Source organism: Antedon bifida, chromosome 2, assembly GCF_963402885.1.
Source record: "Antedon bifida chromosome 2, ecAntBifi1.1, whole genome shotgun sequence".
NCBI lineage: Eukaryota > Metazoa > Echinodermata > Crinoidea > Comatulida > Antedonidae > Antedon > Antedon bifida.
The window spans coordinates 21,101,217-21,120,630 of record NC_136227.1 but is presented as its reverse complement, the minus strand read 5'-3'; the positions used below and the strand labels follow the sequence as shown (position 1 = coordinate 21,120,630).

Below are 19,414 nucleotides of genomic sequence, written 5' to 3'. Positions count from 1 at the left end.
GGCATCCTTATACCAGTATCACAAACGACAGACTTTTTGTCTGCTGCAATAGGCCCCCCCCCCCCAGGGGTGGCCTAAAAATGGGGATAGCATAGATAAGTGAGGTACCACTCAAAATTAATGCCAAATGAACAAGTTGTGTTCATACAATACTAAATGGATAACAACAGACTAATTGTCTGCTGCACCGCAAGTGCCAGACACCCTAAAGTTAGACTAGAGACCCCCTTCCCCAATTAGCCCAGCTTAGATATTGTAGATACCACCAGCAACCAATGTTATATGATTTAGCACATTGTAAGCAATACTAAATGACCTATTACAGACTATCTGTACACTGCCTTGGCACTGGCAGACCCCTCTAAATTAGACTAGAGACCCCCTTTCCCCAACTAGCCCAGCTTAGATATTGTAGATACCACCAGCAACCAATGTTATATGATTTAGCACATTGAAAGCAATACCAAATGACCTATTACAGACTATCTGTACACTGCCTTGGCCCTGGCAGACCCCTCTAAATTGGACTAGAGATCCCATTTACCCCAAGTAAGCCTACCTTAGATATTGTAGATACCACCAGCAGCATATATATCCCATCAATGACGATAAAATGACCATTACCATTCTAAAGGGAAAATAGTTTAAGAGTTTCACTTAAAACTTAATATAAGCCAAGTAATAAAAAACTTTTCAACGTATGATATGGTTGGAATCTACCTAAAACATATTTTACTGTAGTTTTACAGAAATAACTTAAAATACCTTTTTTCTAGGGACAGTACAACATTTTTCTAGGGACAGTACAACATACTGAACTATTTATAAGCCTACTGTACATACAATTTTAAGTAAAAAAAACGATCTGTTGCCCAATGCTTTTTAGAAGAGTATAATAATAATTATTTGTAACATAATGTGGTTATTATGTACTATTAACATTTGAACATAATTCTGACAAAACCAAGTAGTATTAAATAATTATTAACCTTTACAATGAAAGTTTTCTTTTATTTAAATATTTCTTTGTTATATATATAAATCCAAGGGCAAATTACTGAAAATATGACAATGCTGTGGGTATCAGTGGCTGGATCTCAATGGAGATACAAAAAAAAGCGAAAAGCTAAATCAAAACGATAAAGTAAAAAAGCCAGAAAAGTTAGCAGAGCTTTCGGGCAACACTAGTCCTTCATCAGTGCAAGTAAAGGAATTTGGATAACGTCATAGCATAAAAACTGGCAAGTGCTGCCTGAGTGGACAGGAATAAAAGAAATACAACAAAAGGAGATGGGTGGTGAATGGTGGGTGGAGACTGAATATGAGTAGAAAACAAAGAAGGTAGCTTGGTAGAGATATAAACAATTTTGGAATGAAACTAAAAAACATATTGAAACTTAAATTTTGGTAGTCAATAGAATAATTTTACCGATCTGGGAGTATGTTCCTAATGTTAAGTCCAAAAGGTTTTGTGGTTTTAAGTTGTAATTCCCAGTGGTTTTCTTTGTCTTTGCGAGTTTTGTCGCTCCATTTGGCATCATGGTCTATTGCAATAACTCTGAAATTTGCAATCGAATGACCAGCTCAATTAAAATGTTCGGCTACAGGTCAATTGATCAAGCTTTAATGTTTTAATAGCTGATCTGTGTTGTGTCATTCTCATACGGAGAGTGTTTTTTGTTTCCCCGACGTACTGTTTGCCACAAATATTACAGTATATGAGATAAATGATGTTTTTGGTTAGACAATTAATTGATTGTCTTATCCGAAAAATACGGCCAGTTTGGTTACTCTTAAATTTTTCAACCAATGAACAAGTTTTGCAAGATTTGCCGCAAAGGTGACTGCCCAAATTTTGGCTGTCATGAGAGTTAATTTCACTCTTAAATTTGGATCTGACTAATATATCACGAAGGAGGTCTACGAAATGCAATAATGGGTGGTTCCGGAAAAACAGTCTGAGACGTTCTGTGGACTGTAGAATGGGCATATGTTTCTCAATAATAGCCCGTAATGGAGGCAACCTAGGGTGATAGGTTGTGACCAATGGCACTCTGGTCGAATTTGGCTGACATGGTTTGTACGTCAGTGTTTGACATCAAGGAATATCCTTTGCTTTCTTTATAGCAGTTTCGATGTACTCCTTCTTGTAATTTCTATTCCGGAGATGTCCGGTTAGCTCTTCGGTACGATTCTGAAAATCTAAATCTGAAGAACAGATACGTCTGATACGTAATGCTTGATTGTACGGTATGTTTTTAGTACAGTGTCGGGGATGACAACTGCTAGGGAGCAGGTACATATTTTTATCCGTGGGTTTACGGAATAGGTCAGTTTTGAGTGTACCATTTTCTATGCTCACTATAGTGTCCAAAAAATCAACGCTACTAGTGGATTTGGTAGCTGTAAATTTGATAGTTGGGTGGGCTGAATTAATATTGAGAAGAAAAGATTCCAAATTATCTTCACCATGGGTCCAGATCATGAAGCTGTCGTCAATTTATCTAAACCAAACAAGTGGTTTATTAGGTTGGAGGGACAGAAAGTTGGCCTCAAATTGTCCCATAAATAAATTTGCAAAAGATGGCGCCATTGAATTTGAAGGTAATGGTCATTTCCAAAAATAAAATTGTTGTTGGTTAAAAAAAGTTAGAAGAGTATATTAATATATTTTCAACAAGTACTGTAGCCCAATGCATATCATAAAATATTATACTAATTTTGTTTAAGTACCTTTTTTAATGGATACAGTACTACATATCTAGCCCAATGCTGATTAAAATAGTATATTTAATATTTTTATAATGGAATCTACTATTAACATTAAATGTGTTAAAATATGTTTAGATGTACATATACTGACCAAACTCGGTTAAAAGTATTAAAAGTATTCAAAATAATAATTATTGTGTTTAGTATATTTTTTTTCTCTCTCGAAATACTGTATATTACTATGTAAACGTACATGTTAAAGTAAATATTATATTGTAGCCCTTGCTGCATTAGTAAGATTGTAATTGTATTGACATGGACATAAAAACATTTATATTAAATAAAAACAGTATAAATAAAAGGAGAATTATGAATTATTCTGTAAATTTCTAATTTCTAAAAACTGAACATCTCAAGTTCACTGTCAGAGTCATCGCTCCATTCCGGCCAGAACTTATATCATCTTCGTTGGTTTCGCTAACGCTCACATGTACATCTTCAAAAAGGTTTTCGGGTAATGCCGATTCTGGAAACCAGTCAGGCATATAATGCTCATTCTCTTTTTTCCCTCCGTATTGCAGTGGATCCAAACCTTTGTCTGGTTGCGCGGTGTCTGAATTACCCCAGATGATGCTCACATAATGTGCATGCTGCGTCTTCTCTGTTTGCTGTCATTCTCCAGGATGTCAAATGGTTTTGTTTTGCCCTTCCTGTAAAAAGCGGCTGTAAAATCACAGCTTGTGCCATTCTTGTATAAGGAATTTTGCCAGTTGGTCTTTGAATATGCCATTTTTTAATAACTTTTGGCAGTTTTGTTTCGGTGCTTGCTCACTACCACTAATAATGAATGGTTGGTCATTGGCCCCGGGTAATTTTCTTTCACTTCTTTAAGGGATGAAGACATGTATTTATCAAAGAGGACATGAACTTGCATTCCCTTACTGGAGCATACGATGTCTTGCTAAATTTCCATAGGAGGAGATGTGGCCTATTGCTGAAAGGAATGAATGGAGCAGCAATCCCCATTAATGTTGCATTGATATGAGGCAGACTTTTCACGCCTTCTTGCATTGACTCAAGTTTTTTTAGTAGCCTACTCTTTGAGGTTTTAACCTGTGAACCATCAGGTTGAGCAATGGACAGTGGGACGTCTGTGATGGGATGAGTTAAGACATGTTGCAGGTGGAAGTTTGTGTTCTTTGAAATGACTACCATCATACGGATGAAACTGTCCCTCAAACTGTTGGCTGTTGTGGTAAACTTTGAAGTCTTTTTCTGCTTGGGTTTTGCATGCTCACTTGCAAAATTCTGGACTTTTCTTCGTTTGATTGGTTTCAGTAATCTGGAATTATCATTAGCACACTCATTTCTGAAATATGGCCAGCTTCTATCGAATTTGTGAGGTACTCTTGTGTTGACACCGAGGCCCCTTTCCTGTGGCGATATTCAACAGCATTGTAGATGTTGATGTGGGTGCAGAAAATGGATCACAAGACTCTGTCACTGCATGGAGTAGAGTGTCGATTTGCTGGTTATCCTTCTTGATTCTGCTTGAATGAAGCTGTGTTCTTGCCTGTTCTTCTGGTAGAAGTCCTACCAGTCGTCTTAACTGAGTAACTGCCATTCCTCGTTGGGTAGAAGTGATACACCATCGCCAAATAGCATTCGTAGAGTTATGGAAGCCAGTTATCCCTTTCGTTGGTGATGCTGCATCTCTGTTTACAGTTTGCTCGAGTGACAAGTCTATTGCAGTTCTAGACAAGTCTTTCATTGTCCGTCGAATAGAAAACGATCCTTTCTTTAAAACTGAAATAATCTTTGGGTCTGATGTTTTGAGCTTCTCCAGATACAGCACTCTCCAGCGAGCATAGTTAGGACGGTTAAGACCAAAAAAGACATCAATAACTGCTGGAAGAATGGCACTGTATTTTTCTACGTCATTGGTATGCACAGCTCGCATAAGATCATGGTGTATGCGATTTATCATGTATACATAAATACTAGTATTGTGCTGTTGGTCCCAACACACCTTGCATGACCCCAGTGAAGAAGTTCTCATATTGCTCCATATTCTCCTTGAATACCTGACTTGTTTCAAGAAACTCTCCATCACGCTGCAATCGCTTGTGGCATATTGCTTCCTGTTTTTCCTGTGGCAGACCTGACAGGAAACTGTTATAAAGCTTTCTTTCCATTGTTATAGCCAAAATATCATGAAATCGGGTGCAGCGATTGTAGTATTTCCCTCGTATGAATCCATTTAGTGAACCTTCTGCCAATATTCCACTTTCTGTTAGGAGGTATTCTGCCCCAGATTCATTGATGTAGGTTCCCATAGCACCATAAAATGATAACTCTAGATGAAAGTTACCCAACATTATCAACAGACAATCAAAAAGTGGAGCTTCAAGTGACTGAATGGAGTATGCCTTAAGAGCAACTGCAAGATCATATGAAACAATGGCGTAGTCTTGATTTGTTTCCAAATCTACCTTCATACTTCTCACCATAGTTTCTTGAATGACGTCATTTCTTGTTGGTGGTGAAGCTATAGGATCCATGTAACATATTTTCTGCTTTGGTAAGGCCAAGTAATAAAATATACATGTTTCTCGTCCGGACTTTTTCAAAAAAGGAAGGAGGAGGCACTTGTTATTTGTTATTTTATATTTTTTTGTTATTTTTATTTTTGCTATTTTGCTCAGTGGATTGGTCATTGGTTGGTCATTGGTATTTCGACAAACATATTAAAAAGAAATAAATATTATACATTACATGGTTAAACCATGGACGTATAATTACATCTCGTCTTCTTATAACGAACACTATAGGCCTACCAAGCAGCGTGTTGCAAACATGTGCATGGGGAGGGCCATAAGAAAGTTTTACATTTCACACATGCATTGTATACGGTCAAACCTTACCCGCCGCTGAAAAAGGGGCCGTTTTTACCTGGGTTGCCATGTTTATGATATTTCGTGTGCTAATCGAGTCGAATGCAGTTTTAATGATGCACTCTTGGCGTTCCATATCTGTTCGTTTGTTCGTGTCGACACATTCAGTATCAAATTTTTTCAATCAATTGCCTGCTTGCGAGTATTATATAATTATAAGGTATGGTTTAAAGATCTTTGGCTATGTTCGGCTTCGGGATGTTATACCACACTTAGGCCTAGGCTAGGCTAGGCTATAGGGGTTGTCGGTTTCGTGTTATGAGTTTATTAAATACACTAGGTTGAATGTGTGCTGTGAAGAAGCTCCCAATGTTAACAATGCATGGATGACTGGCTGGCACATGGTTTACTGTGCTCTTAGTATTTCCGCTTGGCTGTGTTTTGAAATACGTGTATTGACTGGGATTTTCTATGGAAATTTTAAAAATAACAAATAACAAAAAAAAGGAGGAGGCCTCCAAAAAGGAGGCGGGCGGGGACGAGAAACATGTATTTTTTTTTACTTGGCCTAATTCATCATGGACAAACTGTGAAAATAATCCTACAAAGAATGGCTGTGGCATAACTTGAAATCTCATTAGCCAATAGAAATCAATTTTACGTTGTGTAGTTGCTATAATTTAATGTTGGTCCTCTGATGCTGACAGTTCAAAAGACGCTTTACTCAGCGGGTGGTGCATTGGTGTAATATCACCTTCTTTTCCGTTTCTTTACGCCTGTTTCTCCCACTCTTAGTGGAAAATGGTCTGTATGGTACTGGTTCTTCTGTTGTTTTGTTCTGGTAACAAATCCCGACAGTTGCATGTAAAGTATCTTTTCCATCCAATGTCTCCATGTTAACATCGTAGTTGTCCCAGGCAAGTCCTGTTCCAAGATCTGACTTTAACTCAATACCATCTGGTGAATCTAAATCATTTTCCTCTGTTAAAATGTGAACTCGGTTTCTAAGGATTTTACTTCGTCGTAACTCAGGCTGTATCCTAGACGGTTCAGAATATGTAGAATCAATTTAGATCCAGTGTTCCTATGCCCAAACCAAGTACAGTGTGCTTCCATGGATGTACTGAGCCATGTGATGTATTGAACATGGCATCAGATGACATTGCTGTTACTTTTCTGTCTATGATGGCTTTGTTAGTATCACCGGTAGATTTGCGAAGCCCACAGAGTAAGGTCCTGAAAAAGAACAGCAGATCCTCTAGTAGATCCGGTGAGCAGGTCTTTAAGGACTCAATGGATGTAGGAGTAGGTGTTTCCCATTTAAGCATACACAAAATTTCTTTTCTTAGGTGTTTCTCTTTCTCATTCTGCAAACATGATTTTCCATCTTCCTCTGACAAAACATTCCCTCTATGGCTGTTAAAGAGCGTGATTGATATGTTATTTCCAAATTTTTCTTTAATTTTTCTTGTTAAGGCCTGTGCTGTGTAGCAGTAGAATGTGTCTTCTGTTCCTCCATTCGCACAATATTCTGTCTTGTACAAGTCAAACAATGATGAAACAATCATTGCCTGCTGATTTATGATCACCTCTGATTCAATGAATTCTATAATAGAATGAGCCTCAGCCTTTTTGAAGAACTCATGACGACATGATTTATTATTGCGCCTCCTTGGCAATAAGATGAATTCCACCACTGAGTAATGCTTTGACACGCTCATTCATGCTACGAGGGGCTGCTTCAGCTATATTGTTGCAGCCTTCCTTTGTTAGACAATCAGATAGTTGTTCTACTCTCCGTCCTACTGTCTTTCTAATCTTTGTACAGAAGATACACGATCCTTTAAGTAAGCCTTTTGAGTCGCTTACAGGAAGAGAACTATGTTTCCTAGTCTCTGGCTTTTTCTTAGGAGGCTCATGTACACTTTGACAAGCTGGTAATTTTTTAACTGCAGTGAAATTTTTGTAACATGGTTTTGTATGATAGTATGCATTGAATATGTTTGATTGCAAGTTAATTTCAGTTGTTATATCTACATATTTGTCTGCAACTGTAGTCTGACTTCAACTGCTTTTTTAGAGTTTCCCAAGTTTTATCGTCACACTCTCGCAGGTCTTTTTCGTCTGAAGTCTTCCAAATGATACATACTGATACACACTAAATAAGAAATTATAGGCTAATGATTTCAAAAAGATAATTGCCAACTGACGATGCTAAGATGCCCATTATGTACGATAATAGAAAATACACACAAATACACACATTTTTAAAAGAAAGCTTGCAATAAACCAAAATATAACTAACCATTTGGAATGCAGAATCCAAAGTGTCACCTTCCATTTCGCTATGAATACCCATAGAATGATTAATCTTCTTAATTTGTTATCTGGAACTTCAGAAACAAGGAAAATGTATTTACAAATAACTGAGTGCTAATCATACATTTTGGAAGATATTGCATTTAGAGTACCTCATTCCCAGCTATGAACTATACCTAAGCTTATTTGTATACTAACAGTACTATTTTTCATTGAAATAAATCGTAGACAACATAGTCATACCAACAGCCGCCTCTTGTGTAATCTCTTATATAAACACACCTATTTCCTTAGATATGCCCGGTCTTACAGTAAATAAAGTAGCCTGATCAAGTTTGGATAGGTATGGTCCACTCACTACACCAATCCAGGCCATGTCAGGCCTATAGATCATCTAACTTATACCTCCATGGGCCAAGTAATAAATAAAGGAAATTTATAATCTATGCTATTTCATAACACAATGTACTAACTTTAATATTGTAATAACGATAATCGTTTCTAACCTAAAATAATGTAAATCCAAACAATGATTATGGAAGAAAAACTTACCATAGACAGAATACAGTATACAACAGGAGATATTGCATGCATAACTGCATATGAACTATCAGCGAATTAGAAAGCTGCATTTTGCAGTATTGTAAAAACTTTAATTTAAGTTTATTTTTTTACAGTTAGGACCAAGGCAGTGTATAGGTGGTCTATAATAGGCCATTTAGTATTGTCATTTGGCATTGATTGCTGGTGGTATCTACAATATCTAAGGTATGGTATACTTATGATAAGGGGGGGTCTCTAGTTGAACTTTAGAGGGGTCTGTCAGGGCCAAGGCAGTGTACAGATAGTCTGTAATAGGTCATTTGGTATTGCTTACAATGTGCTGGTGGTATCTCCAATATCGAAGCTGGGCTAGTTGGGGAAAGGTGGGGTCTCTAGACTAACTTTAAGGTTTTCGGCACTTGCGGTGCAGCAGACAATTAGTCTGTTGTTATCCATTTAGTATTGTATGAACACAACTTGTTCATTTGGCATTAATTTTTAGTGGTACCTCGCTCATCTATGCTATCCCCATTTTAGGCCCTCCCTCGGGGTGTCTGGCGGGCCTATTGCAGCAGACAAAAAGTCTGTCGTTTGTGATACTGGTATAAGGATGCCAATGGGCATCCCATGGTGGTGAAATTAGGTGGTATCTCTCTCATCTAACAGGTGCCATTTTATTAGCACCTTTCGGGTTTCCCCGGTCTAGACGCAGCAGGTGGTACCCGGCAGACTTCCATTTTCATTAACTTCAAGTGACCCCCAACACACTTAAATAGTCAGATATTGGTACCTAGCTCATCTAACCAAATGTCTCTGGGCTGCCGATCTGCAGTCTTAATGTTGTAATTTTGCGTCAGGGAGTTGAGTAATTAGATGTTTTGCCCTACTCTGACGTAATTTGTACTTTATACTAAGTACATTTGAGAATACTGGGACCCGAGAACTACTTGCGAATCTAATTACTCAACTCCCTGACGCAAAACTACAATTACAATCCTGTTGGTGCAGTACCCGCTGCTTACTTGGGCTCGAATCTAACCACTAGCCATCAGCGCAAGCTCGGTGGTCTAGAGGTATGAACGCCAGGCTAGTGATCTGGAGGTCGTGGGTTTGAGTCCCACCAGAGAACTACTTACAAATTTTTTAGCAAGTATGCTCAAATGTACTTAGTATAAAGTACAAATTACGTCAGAGTAGGGCAAAACATCTAATTAGTGTTAATGTTAATATATTTCTTTCAGTTTACAGCAGGTAAGTTTTTTCTGTATTACATGACTTACCTTGTTTTATAGTCTGAAAGGACAGCCTCTGCTTACTCAATTGATTCAGCAACATCCGCTTCAGTGGAACTTGATTTCTGTGCAGTCAATGACACTACTGATAAAGAGATAGCTGTTTTGCTTGCTTTTATCGCATATTGTCAGAATGTTTTAAAGAATATTTACCTGCGCAAAAAAATGAATGAACTGCTGCGCTGACTTATCTGTTTCAATACGAAGTCGGTGAAAGGTTGACATGCCTGGCGATGGCATGTGCATTTCGAAAAAGGATCTTTAATTTACTGACTACATCTTCATTCATTCCTTTCAACATACTTTCAGCTTTACTTGTCCCGGGTTTTATACTGCTGGCTTTATATCGAGAACTTGTTATTACATGTGCTTCCGAATTATTGTGGCATTTACATAGTATCAACTATCAAATTTATCACTTCCCTTAATAAACAAATTGCTTCGGTCAGCATTCCTTCCGAACTCTCTGCACCATTTGCAAAACAACACTTTCCTTTTAATCGTACTCTAGCCACTGAAAATCTTTTTTCCGTTCTCGTCTATAGGCTCACCGTCTTTTAGATTTATCATAATCATAGCTTCTTCTCACTTCATTTTTTTCCTTAACTGGATTTTTTAAAGTATAGACTTGAAAAGACAGACCACCAGTTAATCAATTGTATAATGTGTGTGATGTGATCGACGACTGTCATGTTTTACAGAAAGTTATCAAATTTCTAATCAACTTTCTACGCGTTTTCATGTCATTTTAAGGATGTCAACAATTCCCACGCGCGTGCATTTTTTTATGCGCACGGTGCACACGTAGCGTAAATACATATTTTTTTCACATGATTTATGTTTTTCAAGCCTTTTCTAGTAATTTTACCAGCTTTTAAAAAATTTTGAGTTAAAATTATGTCATACGAGCACGTCGAATTGGACAATTTGCGCGCGTTTTTGATAAAAAAAAGTTTAAAAATTCGTCAAAGTCATAGTTTCTAAACTACATGGTGAAGTTTATTGTTATTACATATTATGGAAGTAGATGAGTTGTAGATATCGGATCATGCATCAATATGGCTAACCGGACATTGTTATGTCATTGTATGGCCACTCAAATATAAAATAGAGGATTTTTGTCTCTTTCGTCATAGCTCATCACATTTAATAGAGCGCATCTCCACTTATCCGTATTCCATATTGGAAAAATGCTCAAGGTAAAAGAACCTTCAAATACAGAGCAACAAAAGAATGGAATCTTTTACCAACTGAAACTAGAACAAAAGTAACTGGGAAAAATATTTATAAACTCAAAAATATAGCAACTCTAATGTCATCTAAAGTGATCCTTCATTTTTTATTTTTTATTTGTTTTCAACTGTTCTGTATTAATCTTTTAAATTAGGCCTACTATGTATTTATATATGTTATACTTTTTATTTACTTTTAAACTTGTAACTGGACCATTTTGGAAAGCAGTACTGCATTACTGAAAATGCAATCCAGTCAAAAGAAAGAATAAATAAATAAATAAATAAACAGTCTTTAGTCAACCGTATCGAATGATCGCTCTGTTGAAGTTTTAATTATTACACCTATCCTTGGAACAGAATGTATTTTGTAAATATATATCCTCATCTTGAACACAAGATATATGCTGGACAACATGGTTTTGTTAAAGGTCGTTCAACAGCAAGTCAACTCACTGAGGTCATCAATGATTTTAGTATAGTCTTAGATAAGCAGTTAGGTCAGACTGATGTAATTTATCTTGATTTTTCCCGTGCTTTTGACTCTGTGCCTCATCTTAAATTGATTCATAAACTTCAGTCTTATGGTATATCTGGTAACTTACTTACCTGGTTTCATAATTATATAACAAACAGAGCACAGAAAGTTGTAATTGAAGGTCAGTCTTCAGAGTTCCCAGTATCATCAGGTGTTCCACACGGATTGATTCTGGGGCCATTAATGTTTATCCTATACATTAATGATATGCCTGATAATTTAAGTTATGACACAAATATTGCTCTTTATGCTGATGATGCCAAATGTTACAGAGAAATTCATAGTGTCCAGGATTGTCATTCACTTCAGATTGATATCGATACTTTGAGCACCTGGTCTAAAAAATGGCATTTGAATTTTAACACTTCAAAGTGTAAAATTATTTCTCAAAATTCTGTTCTTTTTGATTATATAATTAATAACGGTATTCTTGAAAGAGTTAGTGAAATGAATGATCTTGGTATCATAATTGATTCTCATTTATCTTGGAAGGCTCATTATAATTATATTATTTCCAAAGCAAATCGTATGTTAGGCCTGGTTAAACGTGTTAGTTTCCATTATAATTCACATGTAAAACGGTCTCTTTATTTAAGTATTGTTCGTAGTTACCTTGAATACTGCTCTACTGTCTGGTCTCCCAATTACAAAACTTATATAAGACAACTTGAGGGAGTTCAGCGTAGAGCAACTAAATATATTTTAAATAATTTTGAAGCTGATTACAAATGCAGACTTCAAACATGCAATTTATTACCATTATGTTATAGGCATCACTTTACTGATATCGTTTTTCTTTTTAAGCTATTTAATTCAAATATAATTAATACTGACAATTTATTTAATATTCGTAATCCATGTGTTACTCGTAGCTCTTCTTCTGTTGGTACTCTTTTTGATATTCGTCGCTGCAGAACTGAATCTTCTTTTTAATCATATGTCCCACGTGTTACCAGAATTTGGAATAACTTACTCGGTGAAATACGCAACTTTTAAAACCAAATCATTAAATTATCTCAATATTTACTTTTAAAATAATTTTGATATTGAAAATGTGTGTAGTTGGTCGCTTTCTTGTAGATGCTTTAATTGTAGAACGTAATATTATTTATTTATTTATCTCTTTATTTCTGTGCTCTGTATGTTCTGGGTTGACCAACTAGCATAGGTGTTTAGCACCTGTTTGGTCTTTCCTTGCCCCCTTTTATAATTGTTTTGTCTTCTTTGTATTGTGTATGGCAGAAAATTGAATAAATAAAAAAATAAATCACGGTTTGGCTCAGTGAGCAAATCGCCGTGACCATTGATATCAATGCTTAGTAGGTTTGAGTTCAATCCGCGACATGTGTAATAATTATGTATCACCGTTTAAAGCTAAAGATCAAAACTAAACCACAATGTAATTACAAAACTAGCAAAAAAGATACGAAAAAATACACACAAAAAAATTGAAAAACAAAACAAAAAACACATGAAAAAAAATGTAAAAGAACAAAAAAAAAAGACACACAAATAAAACAAATCCAAATACTAGGTGTCGTGTTTCCACAAAATAAATAACGTTTTTGGGTGTATAATTTTGTGTCATTGTTTCATTTTTGAGCTGTTTAATAGCATTTTATGGGAGGTTGTTGGGTCAGGGGAATATAAAAAACCATGAAATAAACAAAAATGTAAATTAAAAAAACACACACACAAATAAAACGAATCCAAAAAAGTGTCGTGTTTCTGCTAAATATCAAATATCAACGAAAAATACACCCAAAATGTTTGTGTTCCAAGCGCATCATCTAATTTCGACTACCTTTTGTGTTGAGTCCATAATCATTGTTATTATTAATTCGATAACTTACCAATTCATATTTATCATTAAAATGTTTTAATCTCTGCCGACTGATTGACAGAAGTCTGTCCCGCTCATGCACATTGTCACTTTCTGAGGCGAACCCCAAATCCAGTATTGTTTTCATTTTGTAGCTTACAGATATTTCAAAGTAACGAAATACTCCGTGTATCAATGGAGTTGTGTTATTACCGTATTATTAATAATAATAATAATAATACCACATATAATTCATGTGTTTGAAATCAAAAGTACAGAAAAGAAGTGATACAAAAATCAAACCCATTAAAAATACAGTGGTACCCAAATAAATGGAATGATTCATATATACATGGTGTAAACTTTATATCAAAATAACCTCATATAATATATGATGTGGGTTGCTACAATTATGCTTTACATGCTGGTTTAAGAACCCTGTAATAGTTACTTAAACTTATTGAATGCCTGTAATTTTTGATTAATTTTTTTTTTTTTATTGCGATCCCACAAAAGGTATTGTTTTTGATCGTAATCCCATGTGTTCCCACGCGATAACACAGGAAGGTATTGTTTTTGGATCACAATAGTATGAGAGGCTTTGTTTTGCTATGCCTCTGATGGAATATACACCATTGCTTACTAGCTATCAAAAGAGAACAATGCTATTGTTACGCCCGAGTAGGCCTGCCTAGCTACAAGCCTTGGCTAGGCCAAGAGTCTAGCGATTGTTGAAATAAAAATGCTTCGTTTTCATTTTGTCGCCTAGGAGTTTCTCTAGAAAACTTAATTTAAATCAATATATGTGGCAAATGCAAGCGAAATCGGACATAAGTCGCATTTGTAGATTTTTAGAGACAGCCAAAAACAATAAAAGGCTGAAAAATTACATTTTTTTTAATCTTTAACCAGGGTGGCCCAATCAGTCAAAAGACTGGTCTCCCTTGGGGCCCTGGGTACAATAGTACATTTTAAACTAAAATATAAAAATAATAGAACTTAAACTACAGTAATGCCTTAAAGTTACTTTTGAAAACATTTAAATTACTTGACAATTTAGTTTCTTCACTTAATGTGTTAAAAAGATCAGCACTTTTCCATTTAAATGAATGCTTATAGTACTCTGTTCTACATTTTTCCAGGGAAAGTGATTTGCAACTATTTCTTGTAAAATGATTGTGATTTTCATTAGAAAATTTAAAATATGATTTAAGGTATTCGGGTACATCTTCATTTAAACACTTAAACACTAAAGACGATTGTTTGAGATCAAATACATCACAAAGGTTTAACCAACCAAGTGATGTGAACATATCTTTAGAAGGTGTGAGGAAATGTGCATTTAATATTAATCTTGCTCCACGTTTTTGAAGTTTAGTAAGTTTGTCAAGATCATTATCAAAACGTTTAGACCATACAGTACTACAGTATTCAAAATGCGATTGAACAGGAAATGATAGCTGAGTAGACCATACAGTACTACAGTATTCAAAATGTGATTGAACAGGAAATGATAGCTGAAACAGTATTTATTAACATTACCTTGGTGTTTTTTATTTTTAGACAAATAAATAAATACATTTTAACATTTTGTGTGGTATGTTGGTTAAAAAGAGTGTAAAAAAAAATGATGTTTCATAAAACCTATCATGTTTTATGCTTAAATTGAAAGTGTTCCAGTGGGTTGATTTTATTGAAAATTTTGCCTAATAATAGAACAATAGTTAATTAACGAAGGTGCGAAGTTTCATTGAAATAAAACAATTAGAATTCCCTTTTGCTATGGCGTAAACTTAAACGCCCTGTTTATTTTTTTGTATTTGTCATTTCCTGTTACTAACTTAGTTTTGGTATTTGTGAAAATTTTGAAAATTCCGACATATTTTAATAAAAATATCGAACGTAAATGCTGTATTTTTCAATCATTGTTCCCCTCCATCCATTGATAACAATGTTGTTTATAACACATCACAATAGACGCATAGCAAAACAATGCAGTTCGTAGAATTGCGATCAAAAACAATACCTCGTAGCTATGCATAGCCATGAAGTAGCCACGAAGCTGGAACGTGGGTGAGGTTGCAGAAATTTTTAGTTACTTTAGTTTATTACCATAATAAAAAATCACACTACTCACATAGCAAAGAAGAAACTATCGGTCCTTGTACTGGGTCAGACATAAGTGCATCTTTTTCATAATATTTACTGAAATAAATTAGGAATAAAATATTTAAAAACAAAATACTATTTTATTTTTGTTTTGTTTATTCTGAAATAAAGCGATCATTATTATAATAATATATTATGCAACAATGGTGATCTCTGGCTGCAATTTTGCTCTATTTAATGACGATGACATTTCTAAATTACATGATATATTATATAAAACATCAAAAAACAAATTAAATATGCGGTCAGTGGCTTTAGAGGTGAATAACTTCTTTAGATGTTATACAAAAAAAATGCAAATCCTATAACTGCCAACTTTTTCAATGGCCAATGCGTGAGACATTAAATTAAAATTGTATATAGCGGCCTATATGTAAATAGCTACTTTTGCGTGAGGCATAAAAAAATCGACCCTCATGTGAGACTGAGGCATAAAAAATCTACCCTCATGCGAGACTCGCGCATAATGCGCGATAGTTGGCAGGTGTAAAATCCAGTAGGTATCCTAACCTATCGTAGGCCTTTCAATCTGAATCAAATGTAGTCTATAAGTTAGGCGAGGCCTAGCTTCATTCAATTTGACTGAATGACAAGAATCTTTTAGATATTATATAAAACAAATAATGAATGTTTATAATCATGCTATGGTACTAATAATTTCTTTCGCTGAAAGATGAAAGGTTATATTCCACTCAGCTGTAGCCTCATGAAAATATAACCTTTCATCTTTCACATCTTGATCTTGGAATTATTTGATCACACTCATAAACATTCATTATTTGTATAATATAACATGTATTTTAAAATCCAATAGATGAATACTAATTATTTACAAATAACATATAAAAATCTAATAAAGAAACATTGATTGAAAGATGACTTCTTATTATATAATTTTATACTACAAATGTATTTCACTTACGAGCAATTCTCACATAAGTATTCAACAATCTTGGCTAACTGTTTCTCAAAAAGTGCAATCCTTATCCACATGTATCGATGTTGCAATGCTGCTCGTCTTTCCTGGGGGTTATTTTTATCAAAAACTTCATCTGTAAAACTCAGGAACTTTTTACTAAAAATTGGTTGAAAATATACATACTATATTATCATATATTTAAAAATAAAATCACTATGAAACTGAAGCTTGCATTCCAAATCTGTCTATATACTTTAAAAGAGTAATATTCATTCATAGGTTACTATCTTGTAAAGGACAAAATAAGAATAACACACAAGATGAAAAATTAGAGTTAATTTGTCAAAATTATGCCTTTTTTAAACACTAACATATGCATATTCTGGAAGTTGATGAGTTGTAGATATCAGATCATAAATTAATATGGCTAACACGACATTGTGACGTCATCGTATGGCCACCCGAATATAAAATATAGGATTTTTGTATCTTTCATCATAGCTCATCACATTTAATAGAGCGCATCACCACTTATTTATTTTCCGTTTTTACCCCGATTTTGATATTGTCTAGGTCAATCTTTCGCATAAGTTAAAATTATTTTTTAAAATGTAAATAACGTGGGTCACTATTTTCATCTTTACAGTAAATTTCAATCTATTATAGCTCATTTGAATAAAAAGTGATAAAGTTTTCTGGAAGCTATTGGATTGTAGATAAGAATTCATGTGAACATTTTGCCAATCAGATGTTGTGACGTCATCATATGGCCAGTTGAATAAAAAAAGTTGTATTTTCATCTTTTGCGTCATAGTTCATCACATTTAAAAGAGCGCGCATCTATATTTTACCTATTCAAATTTCTTCTACACGTTAATATGTTGATAATTTCCTTACAAAATTGCTATCTTAGTGTTTCCTTTTTATACCGTCGCCATGTTAAAAATAGGAATAAATGGCGGGTGCCGTAATTTCACCTATTCTACACTGTATGTAATATGTTTACAGATTATACTGTATATATAGAATTCAGCACTAACAACATATCATATTCTTCAGTTCAGGTCATAATGCCATACTCTTTTTCTGTGTGCAATATTCCAACGTATGACATGCACATGGCGTTTGTGGTGGGGATAACCAACTCGTCAAAGTGATGAGTTCAAATCTAGTTTTTGTTATTTTGGTCCAAGAAAATGTTAGTTTGTTTGATGCAATTAATGATGATATAATCAACTTTTTTTCCCTATTAATTTCATAAAAAAATCATACCTATGATTCATAAAAAGAAATTCATTCACGACGATTTATATTCATTTTAAACATTATTATTATTTCATAACCTACGCTCACGCTAAGGTCAAATTTTCTTTCACAAAATTTGCGAAAGGTCGCCGATTTTTTTTCTCGCAAAATTTAAAAACCATGAAAATGGCTAAATTTGTTGGTAGATACATCAAATAAATATATAGGTTGTTGTCTTGTATTGTTTTTATCTTTATTTATTCAAAATTTGTTATTAAAATACAAATAAAAAAAGACCACATTAAAATATGTGCCTATCTACTGCAGCCTTACCGGCCTCTATCAATTATCAGCATATGCAGCCTGGCTGGATAAAGTTTTTTATCACAAACAATATAAAATAATAAATAGTTTTCGTTTGTGTTTTATATGCTTCTTATTCATCGTAACACACACCACAAACGAACTACGACGTCAGAATGTCCATGCAGCATGTTTGTTATTGAGCGGTATTTTCATATATACACATACAGGGGCTAAAATGTCAATGTGGTCACAGTTAAGACTTGGGGTAACTTGGTAACTACTGGGTGTATTGGAATATGGTGACAAACTACTCAGAAGACCCATATTTCTATTCACTCTAATGGCCAACTTTTGCTAAAAGTGGACGGAAACCCTTTTCTGACCACTAGGTCAAGAAATTGGCCATATGAATATCTTGGCAACCACTGATCAGAAAGTGATAATTGTGATCTCAGAGTACTCTCAAAGTATATGTTTATATTTGTTCTAATGTAATAAAAATTATAAAACTGTCAATAAACCCCTAATTTTGACCTTAACATATAGCCAGTATACTTTTCATATCAGAAATTGTTGGGCGGATAAGGTCGTATTTGGTGTCAAAATAATCAGAAGATACAAATTTCTATTCACTCTAATGGACAACTTTTGCCAAAAATGACAGTGATTGTTCAAGAAAATGGGCATATCAATATCTCAACAACCACTAGTCGTAATAATTTTAGTCTCAAATTACTCGCAAAGTATATATTTGTTTTAATACAATTAGCCTGGGTGCAGAACAATTATTATACACATTTGCGGGAAAAAAGTATAGGACAATTTTTTTTTGGTTTTTCTAATAGAGTATACCATATGGAATGTCAGAAAAAAAATCCCCATCCCAGGGTCTTGGGGAAAATTTTTTATGGCACTTTTAAATTTTGGCCTATATAACACCCACAAATTCCTATTAACACACACAAATACCTATATATAGGGGATAGGGAAAATCAATTAACAGTTTTTGTTACTTGCAGTTGTGTTTTAATGATTAAAATTAGTAGAGGCTTACTTTAATAACTACTTCTCATAGTAGTTGATGAATCAGGTCGATACGATGACATCATCATGCCAGAATCCAATATGGCGTCCAATTTGGCGGGGAAAACAGGGTATTGCTAAACCCCCGCAAACCCCTGGAAACCTAAAAAAAAAACATAGAAAACCCCACCGAACCGACATAAAAGTGATTGAATCATGGAGTGTACTGGGTATGTCCATGTAAAAAAAATTAAAATTTCTACTGTTAACTACTTATTTTTGGGATAAAACATCATTTTTTTGTTAAAAATTAGCAATCAGTGGAGTTGTGGCTTGGTGGTTATGATGCTTGGCTACCACTCCAAGGGTCCTGGGTTCAAGTCCCGTCACATGTCAGGAT

The 19,414-nt window shown here is 34.7% G+C and overlaps 3 protein-coding genes across 3 annotated transcripts in view; 1 reads left to right on the top strand and 2 right to left on the bottom strand.

The window, feature by feature from the left end:
• The window catches only part of LOC144858635 (uncharacterized), a 199,756-nt gene that overhangs the window by 9,763 nt on the left and 170,579 nt on the right, over positions 1-19,414 (top strand). The window lies entirely within an intron of this gene.
• Positions 1-19,414, bottom strand: part of LOC144858554 (small G protein signaling modulator 1-like) — a 195,265-nt gene that overhangs the window by 103,602 nt on the left and 72,249 nt on the right. Inside the window, exons 5-6 of the mRNA XM_078714687.1 lie at positions 16,444-16,596; positions 15,490-15,557 (exon numbers count right to left, since the gene is read on the bottom strand). Of these exons, the coding sequence (XP_078570813.1) occupies positions 15,490-15,557; positions 16,444-16,596 (221 nt within the window). The remainder of the gene's footprint in view (positions 1-15,489; positions 15,558-16,443; positions 16,597-19,414) is intronic.
• LOC144835934 (uncharacterized) lies at positions 3,459-6,243 on the bottom strand. The gene is made up of 2 exons (XM_078691065.1): positions 6,170-6,243; positions 3,459-5,288 (listed from the first exon to the last, which is right to left on the bottom strand). The coding sequence occupies exons 1-2, from the start codon at positions 6,227-6,229 to the stop codon at positions 4,713-4,715; spliced, it is 636 nt and encodes a 211-aa protein (XP_078547191.1). The 5' UTR covers positions 6,230-6,243; the 3' UTR covers positions 3,459-4,712.

Bases quoted from the DNA above. Each gene is read 5' to 3' on its own strand.
- LOC144835934 (XM_078691065.1), bottom strand. From the start codon at position 6,229: ATGCCACAGCCATTCTTTGTAGGATTATTTTCACAGTTTGTCCATGAT. The intron at 5,289-6,169 runs GTAAAAAAAAAT...GCCTTACCAAAG, and splicing joins TCCATGATGAATTAGGCCAA to CAGAAAATATGTTACATGGA.